The 13,337-nt window shown below is 47.7% G+C and overlaps 1 protein-coding gene across 2 annotated transcripts in view; it reads left to right on the top strand.

Annotated features, from left to right (window-relative positions):
- cerk (ceramide kinase) overlaps positions 1–13,337 on the top strand; it is a 74,468-nt gene that overhangs the window by 26,258 nt on the left and 34,873 nt on the right. For both annotated transcript variants that reach the window (XM_038811401.1, XM_038811402.1), the window contains exon 5: positions 9,952–10,015. In XM_038811401.1, the coding sequence (XP_038667329.1) occupies positions 9,952–10,015 (64 nt within the window). The remainder of the gene's footprint in view (positions 1–9,951; positions 10,016–13,337) is intronic.

The following is a 13,337-nucleotide window of genomic DNA, read 5'->3' as shown; positions in this document are numbered from 1 at the left end:
GTAATTGCAGTGTTAATGTAAGCCTACTTGTGGCAATAAAGATTATTTAAAGAGCTTTATTTGGAATTACTGAGGACTTGCCATTTTTAGGGTGTGCAATTTGTGACTTGCCCACAGCCATTACTGTTAAGGCAGGCAGCACACAAACTTGGTGGGGGCCCACAATGCTGGTTACCTGACTGCTAGGTAGGGGCCTGAACAGCATTCACAGTGAACATGTGGCGCAGGCAATCTCCTCCTCTTAAAGGGGAGCTGCACTGAATCACTGAAGGAACTGCTGCTGAGTATTTAGAATTGCAGTGTTAACAAATAAAATGAAATGAAATGAAAATCGCTTATTGTCACAAGTAGGCTTCAATGAAGTTACTGTGAAAAGCCCCTAGTCGCCACATTCCGGCGCCTGTCCGGGGAGGCTGGTACGGGAATCGAACCGTGCTGCTGGCCTGCTTGGTCTGCTTTAAAAGCCAGCGATTTAGCTGAGTGAGCTAAATCAGCTCCTGGTTTATAGAACATTAGGTAGAGAAAGGGCACCCAGATTTATGGATGAGGCACTTGGCGGCCTTGGTGATGTAGGTGGACAGTAGGAGAGAGCTATTTTTCCACAAGAGACGAGGAGACCTTCAAGGACCACCTGCATGAGGTAGCCAGGAAGGTCAATTCTTGGAACCCCGGCCCCCATGAACCTGGTAGCAGTATCACAAAAAATCTGATGATCTCATGAGTGGCCACGGTCAGTGAATTTATCTTCACGCGACAACTCTTACTCATTGCTCTGCTAATCCTCAAGCTGCTCAGACCCAGAGGCAATGCAACTGCAGCTTCCGTGCCCATCACAATCTTTGTGTGGGCAGGCCACCAAATTCTCTGCCCTCCCTGTGAGGATGCAACAACACTTCTGCCCAATCTATAAACTCACCACTTTGTAATACCAGAAGTTATTCTAAATTGCCACATCTACAAGTTGGGTGCCTGATCCTTAAGTAATGCTACTGCTGGGCCCTTCTTGCAGCTGAAAACATGTTGTTCAGTGAGGGACATGCAAGTACATTGAATGGAGCTGCGTAGTCCAAATTTTGTAAGTGGAAGGCCAAAATCAATATAGGAATGTTTAGCATGACAGTATTTCTTGAGAGCATTCCAGCACATACTGGGGTGGGGGTGGAGTCTATTCAAGTGCCTTTCCAGCTGAGGGTGCTACTGTGGGTGTGGCTGAAGATGCTGTACAATCCACTTCTGGAGGATCTCGGGTTGTTGTAGCATCACTCCAGTGGCCACCATAGATCCAAATTATGCTCCCTGCATGCATCCTATAAAACATAGCAAATATACTACTGTGGATAATGGTTGGATAATACTATAATTTAAAATAATTTTATGTACATCCCTTCACAGTTCAGCTTATGTGCTTCAAAAATATAATTGTCTTTCACCAGGCGCACACAGACAGCTGCTGAAAGGATTATTACAGGGTTGCCGTATAACTTTGTCACCTATTTGCCCAGATGTCATTCTAATTATATTGTTCTGAAGTAGATTGGGTTTGCCTGAAGCAACAGTCCATAAAAAATAGCGATAAGTATTCCATGTTTTACGTGATGGGTATAAGTAATAACATCAGTGAGATGATGCATGGTTACGTGCACCGAATAAATGAGTATTTATTTTGTGCTTCAATATAATGCAGATTTGCAGACTTATCAGGTGACTGAATTGAATGCTTCAAAGGTTAAATAACTTGTATCGTGTGATAGACTTCTCAGTAGCATTCCCCCAAGTCTGCTTAGAAAATCTGCCAAAGAGGAGAGCGGTCGCTGGCAACACAGCTCTCACAGTCGCGTCCCGTTTCCGGGGGCGAGACAAAAATACAAACAGCGCAAACCGGCCGGACTGCGCCCCCCCCCCCCCCCCCCCCACCCCGCGCACGGCAGGAAAAACCGCGGCAGGGATTGATCCCCCCGCACAGCAAGAGAGGCAGGAAAATGCGGGGACCGAGCGAGAACTGAGCCAGCGGCGGGGACCGCCCCCCCCGCCAGCAGTGACCACGAGGCAGGCGGCGGAACAAAAGAGGACACCCGGCCCAGCCAGAAGCCTCTCACTCTTGACTCTCCTGACCCGGCGTCTGGTTGAGAGAGAAAAACAAACTTTCCCAAAAACCTTTTCAAGAGGAAACAAGAGAAAGAAACCCTTTCCTCTCTTTTCAAGAAAAAAATTAAATTTTTTTTGAAAAAGGAGTTTATGAGGGGGAAAAAAGTGTTGAGGGAGAGAATGGAAGGGGAAAAGAAAGGGGGGAGGAAAGAAGGGGAGAAAAAACAGGAAACAAAAAAAATGCCAGAAGGTAGCTAAAGCACAGAGAAAGGGCACCAGAAGCAGAAGGGGCCGTGGGCGAGCCCACTCAGACGAGCTAACCGGCACACGAAGCGGCGGAATGGAAGGCCCGCCACAACAAAAAGAACTGGGCAGACACAAGTTTTTCTCCTTGGGCCAGGGGGGAACTGGAACTGAAGGCGGCCTTTGCCGAGGCACTGAGGGAACAGCAGGAAAACAAGGCAGACGCCATGGCAGGCATGGAGGCCGCAGTGCAGGCAGCAATGGTCAAGACCCTGGTGGAGTTGCAGCTTGCCCTGGGCAGAGTAGAGGAGAGACTGGAAGCCCAAGAGGAGAAACTGGAATCCCAAGAGGCAACCATTAAGGAGCCGGAAAAAGATGCGACTGACGAGCGATCGGATCGCGGCCCTGGAGAAGGAGGTGGCGAGACCGGTCACAACACGGGAGCTTGAAGGGCAGAGTGGACGATCAGGAAAACGGCTCAAGAAGGCAAAATGTAAGGATAGTGGGCCTTCCAGAGGGGCTTGAGGGCAGAAACCCCACGGCATACGTGGCTGAGATACTGGGTAACTTCGTGGGGAGGAAAACTTTTCCTAGCCCACCAGAAATGGACAAAACACACCGGTCGTTGCACCCGAAGCTCAAGGCAGGGTCATCCGAGGGCAGTAATAGCTAAACTAACTGGTATCAGGACAGGGAAACAATCTTGCGCTGGGCCAGGCAAAACAACCTGCAAATGGGAAGGGCACTTCATTAGAGTCTACGAGGACATTGGGGCAGACCTAGACAGGAGACGGGCCGAATTCAATAGAGTGAAAGCAGCTCTTCACAAGAACGACATACATTTTGGTATGCTGTACCCAGTGAAACTCTGGGTCACATACCAAGAAAGAGAGTACTTCGTCACAGTCCCCGCCGAAGCAAGCAAGTTTGTCGAGGAACAGGGGCTGGAAAGCAGACAGCAAGGGTAGAGTTAATGGGCCCCTGGCAAGGGGCAGCAGCATGCCAATGAGGGGGGAGGGGGGGGGGGGGAAACATGGCAGGCCACCCCCACCATGGCAAGCACATCCAGAACAAAAAGCAAACCACTACCCGAGGGACCGCTTCATGTGGGAGACCAGGCCCCAGAATGAGGGGAGAAGGGAGAGCAAGCGAGAGGAGTGCAGGGTAGGACGGGGGAAGAGCAGGCAGAAAACCATAGAGGTTTGGCGAGGGAGAAACGAGACAGTAACCTCCAAAAGGGGGGCCACCGCACTAGCAGGAAAGCAGGGCTGCAGCGCGCCCCCAACGGGGGGACGGCGCCAGATGGGGGGTGGGAGGGGAACCACTCAACAGAGACGGGAGAGCAAGCGGGGTTAAGAGCATGGGAAAGAGGGACAAAAGAGAGGTATAGAACATACAGTGCAGAAGGAGGCCACTCGGCCCATGGAGACCGCACCAACCCACTTAAGCCCTATCCCCGTAACCCAATAACACCTCCTCACCTTTTTGGTCACAAAGGGCAATTTATCATGGCCAATCCACCTAACCTTCACGTCTTTGGACTGTGGGAAGAAACCCACACCGACACGGGGAGAACGTGCAGACTCTGCACAGACAGTGGCCCAGCAGGGAATAGAACCTGGAACCCTGGCGCTGTGAAGCCACAGTGCTAACCACTTGTGCTACAGTGCTGCCCCAGTGAGATGATGCATGGTTACGTGCACAGAATACATGAGTATCTATTTTGTACTTCAATATAATGCAGATTTGCAGACTTGGGTGACTGAATTGAATGCTTCAAAGGTTAAATAACTGTTATATCGTATGATAGACTTCTCGGTAGCATTCCCCTAAGTCTGCTTAGAAAATCTGCCAAAGAGGAGAGCGGTCGCGGGCAACAGAACTCCGACAGTCACGTCCCATTTCCGGGGGGGGGGAGACAAAGAAACAAACAGCGTAAACCGGCCGACTGTCCCCCTCCCTTTCCCCCCTTTTTCTCCCCTCTCCCGTATACCTCTTCAAATAGGGGGGAAAGGGAGAGACCTGGGGGGGTGCGGAGGAGGGACAAACAAGGCGAGAAAGAGAATAACAACAGAGTTACAAAATGCCACAACCAAAGGCTTGGAACAAGGAATCGCTGCAAGCAACCACCCAGTACAGTCTCTGGACGAAGGGAGACCCCAGAGTTCAGGGGACTACCCGCATGGCGGACGCACAGTGGGTGGCCATGTCAGGTGCCCCCTGGACAAGGGGAAATCCCGGAGCGCAGGGACCCGACTGCATAGAGAGGGCAGTGACAGCAGCCATCCTGGACGGCCCCCGACCAAAGGGAAACCCTGGAGGGCAGGAACGCGTCCACCAGATAAGTATGGTTAATCCCACAGGAGCAAGGGGGCAGAGGCCCCCCACCAGGATAGTCACCTGGAATGTATGGGGACTCAACAGCTCAGTGAAAAGATCCAGAGTCCTCACCCACCTAAGAAATATGAAAGCCAACATAGTCTTCCTCCAAGAGACACACCTGAGAGAGCAGGACTGACTGGGTAAGAAAGGGCTGGGTGAGGCACATTGACCATTCTTGCCATGGGATGAGGGCCGGGGTGGTGGCAATACTGAGCAGCAAGAGGACGATGTTTAGGGCAACGAAGATGGTTACAGACCCAGGGAGACGGTAGGTCATAGTCAGCAGGGCCCTGGATGGGGCACCGGTTGTACTAGTTAACGTGTACGCGCCCAACCCGAGACGACACGAGCTTCATCAAAAAGACCATGGCAGAAATCCCTGACACAGCGACGCACCGACTAATCATGCGGGAGGACTTCAACTGTGTACAGGACCCAACGACTGACAGATCAAGCTCCAAAACACGGAAAACTTCAAGCATGGCAAGGAAACTCAGTCACTTTATGGAACAGATGGGGGCGGTGGACCCTTGGAGGTTCACCCACCCAGGGGAGAAGGAGTTCTTCTTCTCCCCAGTGCACAACGTATACACCAGAATTGACTTCTTTGTGGTGGGCAAAAAGGTGTTTCAGGGGATAGATAAAGTGGAATACTCCGCTATTGTGATATTCGACCACACTCCACACTACGTGGGGCTGGAGAGGGGCAGGGCCCAACGCCCCACATGGTGGTTGGACATTGCCTTATTTGCAGACAGGAACTTCAACGAAAATATTTATCACAGGCCATAGCAGAATAAACGGAGAACAACCAAAACGGGGAGGTCTCGCCCTCCACGTTCTGGGAAGCGCTAAAGGCTGTAGTAAGAAGGGAAATTATCGCTTTCAAAGCGCGAAGAGATATGGAGGAAAGGGCGGCTAGGCAGCAGCTGCTCGACTCCATACTGGAGGTAGACCGTAAATATTCCGAGGCCTCGAGCGGAGAGGAAAGAGCTACAAAGGAACTTTGATCTGCTCTCCACCAGGAAAGCAGTGCACCAACTCCGCCAAGCACGTGGGACCCTATACAAACACGGAGACAAAACCAGCTGCCTGTTACTGAGAAAGCAGGCAGCCACCAGAGAAATTGCACAAATCAAGGATACCAGAGGCACATTAGAAACAGAACCAGAAAAGATTAACAAAACCTTCAAGGCCTTCTACCAAGGGCTGTACACCTCTGAGCCCCCAATGGGGGAGTCTGGGATGAAACGGTTCCTTGATGGACTGGACATACCAGTCGTGGGCTAGGGCAGAAAACGGGGTCTGGAAGCACCACTAGCACTGAGAGATCATGGACAGCATTGGCTCCATGCAGGCGGGGAAGGTGCCGGGACCGGACGGGTTCCCGGCGGACTTCTACAAAAAAATTTGCGACAGCACTGGCCCCGCACCTGTGGGAGATGTTCACAGACTCGCTAGCAAGGGGCACACTGCCACCTGCACTAGCACAGGCCTCAATCCCGCTGATACCCAAGAAAGATAAAGACCCAACGGAATGTGTGTCATACAGACCCACCTCACTGCTGAATGCAGATGCCAAAATCCTAGCCAAAAGGCTAGAAGACTGGGTACCAGAAGTGATCGCAGAGGACCAGATGTATTTGTCAAAGGTAGGCAGCTAACCTCGAACATCAGGCGCCTGCTAAACTTGAAAATGACCCCATCTGGGGAGAGAGGTGATCTTCTCCCTAGACACAGAAAAAGTCTTCGACAGTGTCGAATGGAAAAACCTCATCGAGGTACTGGAGCGGTTCGGGCTTGGAAGAGGGTTTACCTCCTGGGTAAAACTCCTATACAATGCTCCCATGGCGAGCGTATGGACCAACAACACCAACCCCCGATACTTCCAGCTGCACAGGGGCACCAGACAAGGATGCCCACTGTCCCCGCTGCTGTTTGCTCTCGCGATCGAACCATTAGCAATTGCTCTCAGAGCAGCAAAAAGCTGGAGGGGGATCCAAAGGGGCGGCAGCGAGCAGAGTCTCACTCTATGCAGATGACCTGCTCCTCTACATTTCAGACCCACAAAGCAGCATGGACGGAATCATCGCGCTCCTGAAAGAGTTTGGCGCTTTCTCGGGCTACAAACTCAACATGAGCAAAAGCGAGATCTTCCCAGTACACCCACAAGTAGGTGGGGCAGCACAAACGGGACTGCCGTTTAAACAAGCCCGACACAAATTCAGCTACCTGGGGATCCAAATAGCCCATGACTGGAAAGGGATCCACAAATGGAACCTTATCAGTCTGACGGAGGAAGTAAAAAAGGACCTGCAAAGATGGAACACACACCCTCATGGGGAGAGTCCAGACGATCAAAATGAACGTGCTGCCCAGGTACCTCTTCCTACTTAGATCCATCCCGATGTACATCCCAAGGCCTTTTTAAAAGCACTAGTCAAACTCATCATGGCGTTCGTATGGGCGGGGGGGGGGGGGGGGGGGGGGAGGAGAATGCTAGGATCGCAAAGAAGGTCCTACTAAAAACAAAATCCCGGGGGGGGGGGGGGGGGGGCTAGCCGTCCCAAACTTACAATTCTACCACTGGGCGGTGACAACTGGGCAAATAAGGGGATGGATCGAGGAGCCAGATGCGAGTGGGTGCGCGCTGAAGAGGCCTCCTGCAGGGGAACCTCCCTCCGGGCCCTCGTGACGGCGGCACACCCATTCCCACCCAGCTGCACAGTGGTGATAGCCACCCTCTAGTCCTGGAACCAGCCACGGCAGCAATTTGGCCTGACCAAAATGTCGGACAAAGCTCCCATCTGCAACAACCATAGGTTCACACCAGCGCTGACTGACGTCACCTTTAAAAAGTGGAGACAGGACGGAGGGACACTGACAGTCAGGGACCTAAAGACGGACGGCAAGATCGCAACAATGGACGAACTGACAGAAATTCCAGCTAGCCAGCGGGAATGAGCTATCTTACCTGCAACTCAAAAACTTCCTACGAAAGGAGACCAGGACGTATCCAGAACTGCCACGACAGACATTACTGGAAGAGTTACTGGACGCAAGCATCCTAGATAAAGGGAACTGTGTAGCGACATGTATGACCAACTGGTAGAAAGGGCCGACACCGTACTAGTCGCAACAAGAAAGAAACGGTAGGAAGACCTGGGGATTTAAATAGGGTGGGGACTCTGGAGCGAAGCACTGCATAAGGCCAACTCCACCGCCACGTGCGTAAGGCTCAGCCTGACGCAGCTAAAAGTGGTACATGGAGCCCACTTAACAAGAACTTGTATGAGTTAGGGTCTTCCTGGAGGTGGAGGATAGATGTGAACGGTGCCAAGAAGGCCCGGCCAACCACACCCACATGTTCTGGTCTTGCCCCAGACTTGTGGGGTACTGGACAGCCTTCTTTTGAGGTAGTGTCCAAAGTGGTGGGGATGAGGGTGGAGCCATGCCCGAAAGTGGCGGTCTTCGGGTTACCAGACCAGCCAGACCTATTCCTGGGGAGGAGGGCGGACGCCCTTGCCTTTGCCTCCCTGATCGCCCGCCGTAGAATCCTGTTCGGCTGGCAGTCAGCAACACCATTCAAAGCTGCAGACTGGCTGTCCGACCTCTCGGAATCTTTCCAAATGGAGAAAATCAAATTCGCCATCCGAGGGTCAGCCGACAGCTTCCATAGACCTTGGGAGCCATTCACCCAATTGTTCCGGGACCTGTTTGTAGCCAACGAACAAGCAGAAGAATAGCCAGGTAGCCAAGAATCAGGGGAAATTAGCCTAGGTGGGGGGGGGCAGCTAAACCTGAGAGAAAAGAAAGGCGAACCACAGGAGATGGGGGGGGGGGGGGGGAGGAAAGAGGGAGGAGACAGGGAACAATAGAGGGGAACCAGTGAGGTGGGGGGGAGGTAAGGGAATGACAGCCGGAAGGAGGGCACGGGAAACGATAACAAACTTGGCAAATACAAGAGCAGAGAACAAGGATAATCCGGGCAAAAGACGGGACGAATGGCTGAAGCGGAGGTGATCATGAGACGGCAGCGTAAACCATCTGGGAGAAGCAAGCGACAACACCAACACCAGATCCATTCGCGTATTGCCCTCTGAAATTGTTTCCCTGGCGCCCAAATGTATATGTAACCCCCCCCCCCCCCCCCCCACCCCCCCACACACAAACCGATGTCTACTTATGTGCTAAAACCAATTGTACAGAGCTGCTGTTGTTGAGCTAGCACATAATACCCTACGTTAGTTTATTCTAACTTGTTTTTTGTTGTTTTGTTTTTTGTGCCTGTTCCCTTCTCTTCTATGTATGTATAATATATCTATGTATTCTATTTTGTGTAAATAACGGTAAATCTACTTTGTTCAAAAACCTAACAAAAAACATTTATATAAAAAAAAGAAAATCTGCCAAAGAATTTTAGTGTATAGGAGAGCGATCCAATTCAATCCGGGAACTAAATAACATAGTTGAGCTAGAAATCAAACTTTTTTTGACAATACAGCTTTGAAATGATAGTATCTTTGATTAAATTGGCTTGTGGAAATCCAACGTTGGCCTCATTGAGCTGGTGATCTGCGAGCATCTAATAGCTGTGTCCACAAGCTGCTCACTGACTAAAAGGAATGGAAGATTGGACTGCTGCAGCCAAGGATTGCCAGTAAAATTTAAGTAAAAAGCCTTACAACACCAGGTTAAAGTCCAACATGTTTGTTTCGAACACTAGCTTTCGGAGCACTGTTCCTTCCTCCGGTGAATGGATTCACCTGAGGTAGGAGCAGTGCTCAGAAAGCTAGTGTTTGAAACAAACATGTTGGACTTTAACATGGTGTTGTAAGACTTTTTACTGTGCTCACCCCAGTCCAACGCCGGCATCTCCACATCAGTAAAATTTAAGTCACTGGAGTTTAAGGAGAGATCTCCAGGGCCTGGAGCAATACTTGCTGAAAAGGAAAATTGTCATCGTTGCCGAGGTCAGTTTTCTCAGCTGCAGGAGTTTCTCGGGGAAGTGTCTTCGGCCCAACTGTTGTCAGCTGTTTCATTAATGACCTTCTTGTCATGGTCGCAATCTTTTATCTTACACATGTTACAATTGGATTATGGGACCTATATTGGTGACCTGTTATTCAGGAAGTTAGTGTAATAGCTTGTGTCAAAGTAATTTTGAACAAAATCTTGATTGTAATTTAAGACATATTTGAGAGTGTTGTTTGAAGTATGTTTTTCTTTCTTTTTGTCCAGTAACTGAACGTGCTAATCATGCCAGGGATCATTTGTTAGAAGCTGATCTCGAGAAGTATGATGGGTAAGTGTTTTGTCATCTCCGTATTATTCCAATTGTCCACATGTCCACAGATCTCTGAAGGTTGCCACTCGAGTGGATAGAGCCGTGAAGAAGGCCTATAGTGTGTTAGCGTTTATTAACGGGGGGCTTGAGTTTAAGAGCCACGGGGTTATGCTGCAACTGTACATGACCCTGGTGAGACCACATTTGGAGTATTGCGTGCCGTTCTGGTCACCTCACTATAGGAAGGATGTGGGAGCATTGGAAAGGGTTCAAAGGAGATTTACCAGGATGCTGCCTGGTTTGAAGGATAGGTCTTATGAGGAAAGGTTGAGGGAGCTAGGGCTTTTCTCTTTGGAGCGGAGGAGGATGAGAGGCAACTTAATAGAGGTTCATAAGATGATGAGGGGGGTAGATAGAGTGGACGTTCAGAGACTATTTCCTTGGGTGGATGTAGCTGTTACAAGGGGGCATAACTATAAGGTTCAGGGTGGGAGATATAGCAGGGATGTCTGAGGTAGGTTCTTTACTCGGAGAGTGATTAGGGTGTGGAATGGACTGCCTGCTGTGATAATGGAGTCGGACACTTTAGGAACTTTCAAGCGGTTATTGGATAGGCACATGGAGCACACCAGAATGACAGGGAGTGGGATCGCTTGATCTTGGCTTCAGACAATGCTCGGCACAACATCGAGGGCCGAAGGGCCTGATCTGTGCTGTACTGTTCTATGTTCTATGTTAACAGTTTAAGGATGTATTGACCAAAGCAAATGCTGTTATTTCTTACGCTAACAGAAATCCACAAACCATTTGCAGTGAAATTAGTATTTTTAATGCAACAGCACTTCTTTCAATTTCCAATCTTCCCATGCCATCCTTCACGTCACATCCCGATAAATTATTTCATATCATCCCCATTCCATCTCACCCCTTCTTCATTTGCCCTTACCATCTATAAATTTCTTCTCCCCCTTCCCATACCAGTCACCACCACCCCATCTCTCCAACCTGCTCTGAACCATTGGTAGCCACATGTGCATCTTGCACTCCAGTCTTCTACCTGCCCCACATGCACCAGGTTTCACCCACCAAATCAATCAGTCAGAAAAGTAAGAACAGACAAAAACTGCATATTATTAATACAGATTAATAAATGTGACCTCTGATATCTAACAAGTAACAAAAGCGAGAAGCTCCATTCAATTTTTTATCATGAATTTTCAAAGCCAGTTCATAGTAAGCTTTGTATTAGTGATCAGATTGCATTGTGTTTTAAATATTAGCAAATTATTGTAATTATTCATTGTAAATTGATGACAAAAATTGCAACAATATATGTTCAGTTCATATTAAATCTAAAATTAATGTTCTTTTGGGACTGGTCAAATACTCAGTTTATTTAATGTTTTTGATTTATTCAGTAGAATTCTGAGTCAGGATAGAATTGAAAAGTCGGAAAGTCATGCTAGACCTGTATTGAACCTTGATTAGACCATACTTGGAGTACTGTGTGCAATTCTGATTCCCATGTTATGAAAGTGGCCTAGATGCACTAGAGAGGGTGCAGGGAAGATTTACAAAAATGAAACCAGAAATTTATGGGTGTACAAATTGGGAAAGAATTGACAGGCTAGGTCTCGTTTCTCTAATTTGAAATAAGAAGGCTGAGGCGTGATCATTGGAGATCTTTAAAGTTCTGAAAAGTTTTGACCGAGAGATAACGCTTCCACTTTTGGAGAAGAGCATGACTAGAGATCATCAACAGAGGACAGTCACCAAGGAATCAAGAAGGGAATGCAGAAGAAAATTCTCGAAGAGTGTTGTGAATGTGGAACTCTCTGCTGCAGGAAGTCGTTACAGTAAATGGTGCAGATATGTTTAAGCAGAAGCTAGACAAGCATACGAGGGAGAAGGATATAGATGATAAAAGATGGGAGGAGGTGAGGGTAGAGTACAAACGCCAGCATAATGGCTGCGTCAAATGGCCTTGTTCTGGCTTGTATATCCTGTGTAATCAAATTTATATTAAAAGTTGGTACAACTTACTATCGGGGAGGTGAGTGAACTCAAGTTCAGTATTGACAACTTGATAAAGTGGCTGGCTAACTGAGGGAACTGAGCCACTGAAAATTCTTGTATGAGAAGAGTGGAAACATCCTGATGGCATGCTATTTCATAACTAGAACAGCTGAGAGTTATTTTTTAAATATATAAATATAGATGATGAAATAAGAAAGACAAATTATATTTTTAAGAAAATAGGTAGAGAAGGACAAGATTGCTTTCAGCAAAAGTAAAATGCTGCAGTTGTTGGAAATCTCAAATAAGAACAGGAAATGCAAGAAATACTCAGCAGGTCAGGTTGCATCTGTGAAGATGGAAACAGGTAACATTTCAAGTTGACCTTTCTTCAAAACTAAGGAGAAATGTAATAGGTTTTGGATGCTGGAGTTGGGTGGGGGGAAACCCAAGGGAAGGTCTGTAATAGGACTGAGGCAGGAGACACTAAATAACAAAAGTTTTAAAGATTCAAAAAAATACAATAAGTGGTCATGCGTGCAGTAAAGAAACAAAAGATGTGTCTCGATCAGTTGTAAATGGCTGGTGTGGTGACTTGGCCACAAAAAGTTGGTCGAAACATGTTGTGAAAGTTAAATATTTAATATATAAAAATAATGAAGTTTGAAATACAGTATGGACTCCAGAACAGGAGCAACTAGTTAAACATCAAAATAAAAATGATGGAATAGAATTGAAACTAACGGCAGTTAAAAATGAATATACACCCGCAGCAACAACTAATGACATCCCAGCACTTGACTTCAGCAATGGATTTAAATAAGAAGATGTATAATAATAACACTATAACAGCAGATCATAACCTCTGCCCCATCTTGTTTTGTGTTTTTTGTTCCGGTTTGTTTATTTCTCTTCTTTCTTAATCCCTTTACTTTGCATTCGGAAAACTGCTATTCAAGTACCTGCATAATGTAACCAAATTTTATGTATTCATTTATTATTATGAACAAACTCTTTTGACAAATGACATGTTGGAATTTGGTGTGATGTGAACTGATGCATATACCAAATTTATCTACCTTCAAGTGTTCAAAATTTAATGTTTTGCTTTTTCCTGTTGATTTTTTTTCATTTATTCTATTTCCGATTACTTACATTTAACGTGCATTAGCTTATCAGCAAAAAAGCACCATTTATGAGAACCTTAGTTATTCTACTTTTAATGTCTTGTCGTGAAACTCCAGTTTATGGGATTTTTGAAAATAATGGACATGTTCTAACGGGAAGGTTTTGAAGTGTAATTTGTGGCGGGTTTTGCTGGCCG

The sequence above is a fragment of the Scyliorhinus canicula genome, chromosome 11, assembly GCF_902713615.1.
Source record: "Scyliorhinus canicula chromosome 11, sScyCan1.1, whole genome shotgun sequence".
NCBI lineage: Eukaryota > Metazoa > Chordata > Chondrichthyes > Carcharhiniformes > Scyliorhinidae > Scyliorhinus > Scyliorhinus canicula.
Note: the sequence above shows the minus strand (reverse complement) of the source record. Positions and strands in the feature narration are given on the sequence as shown.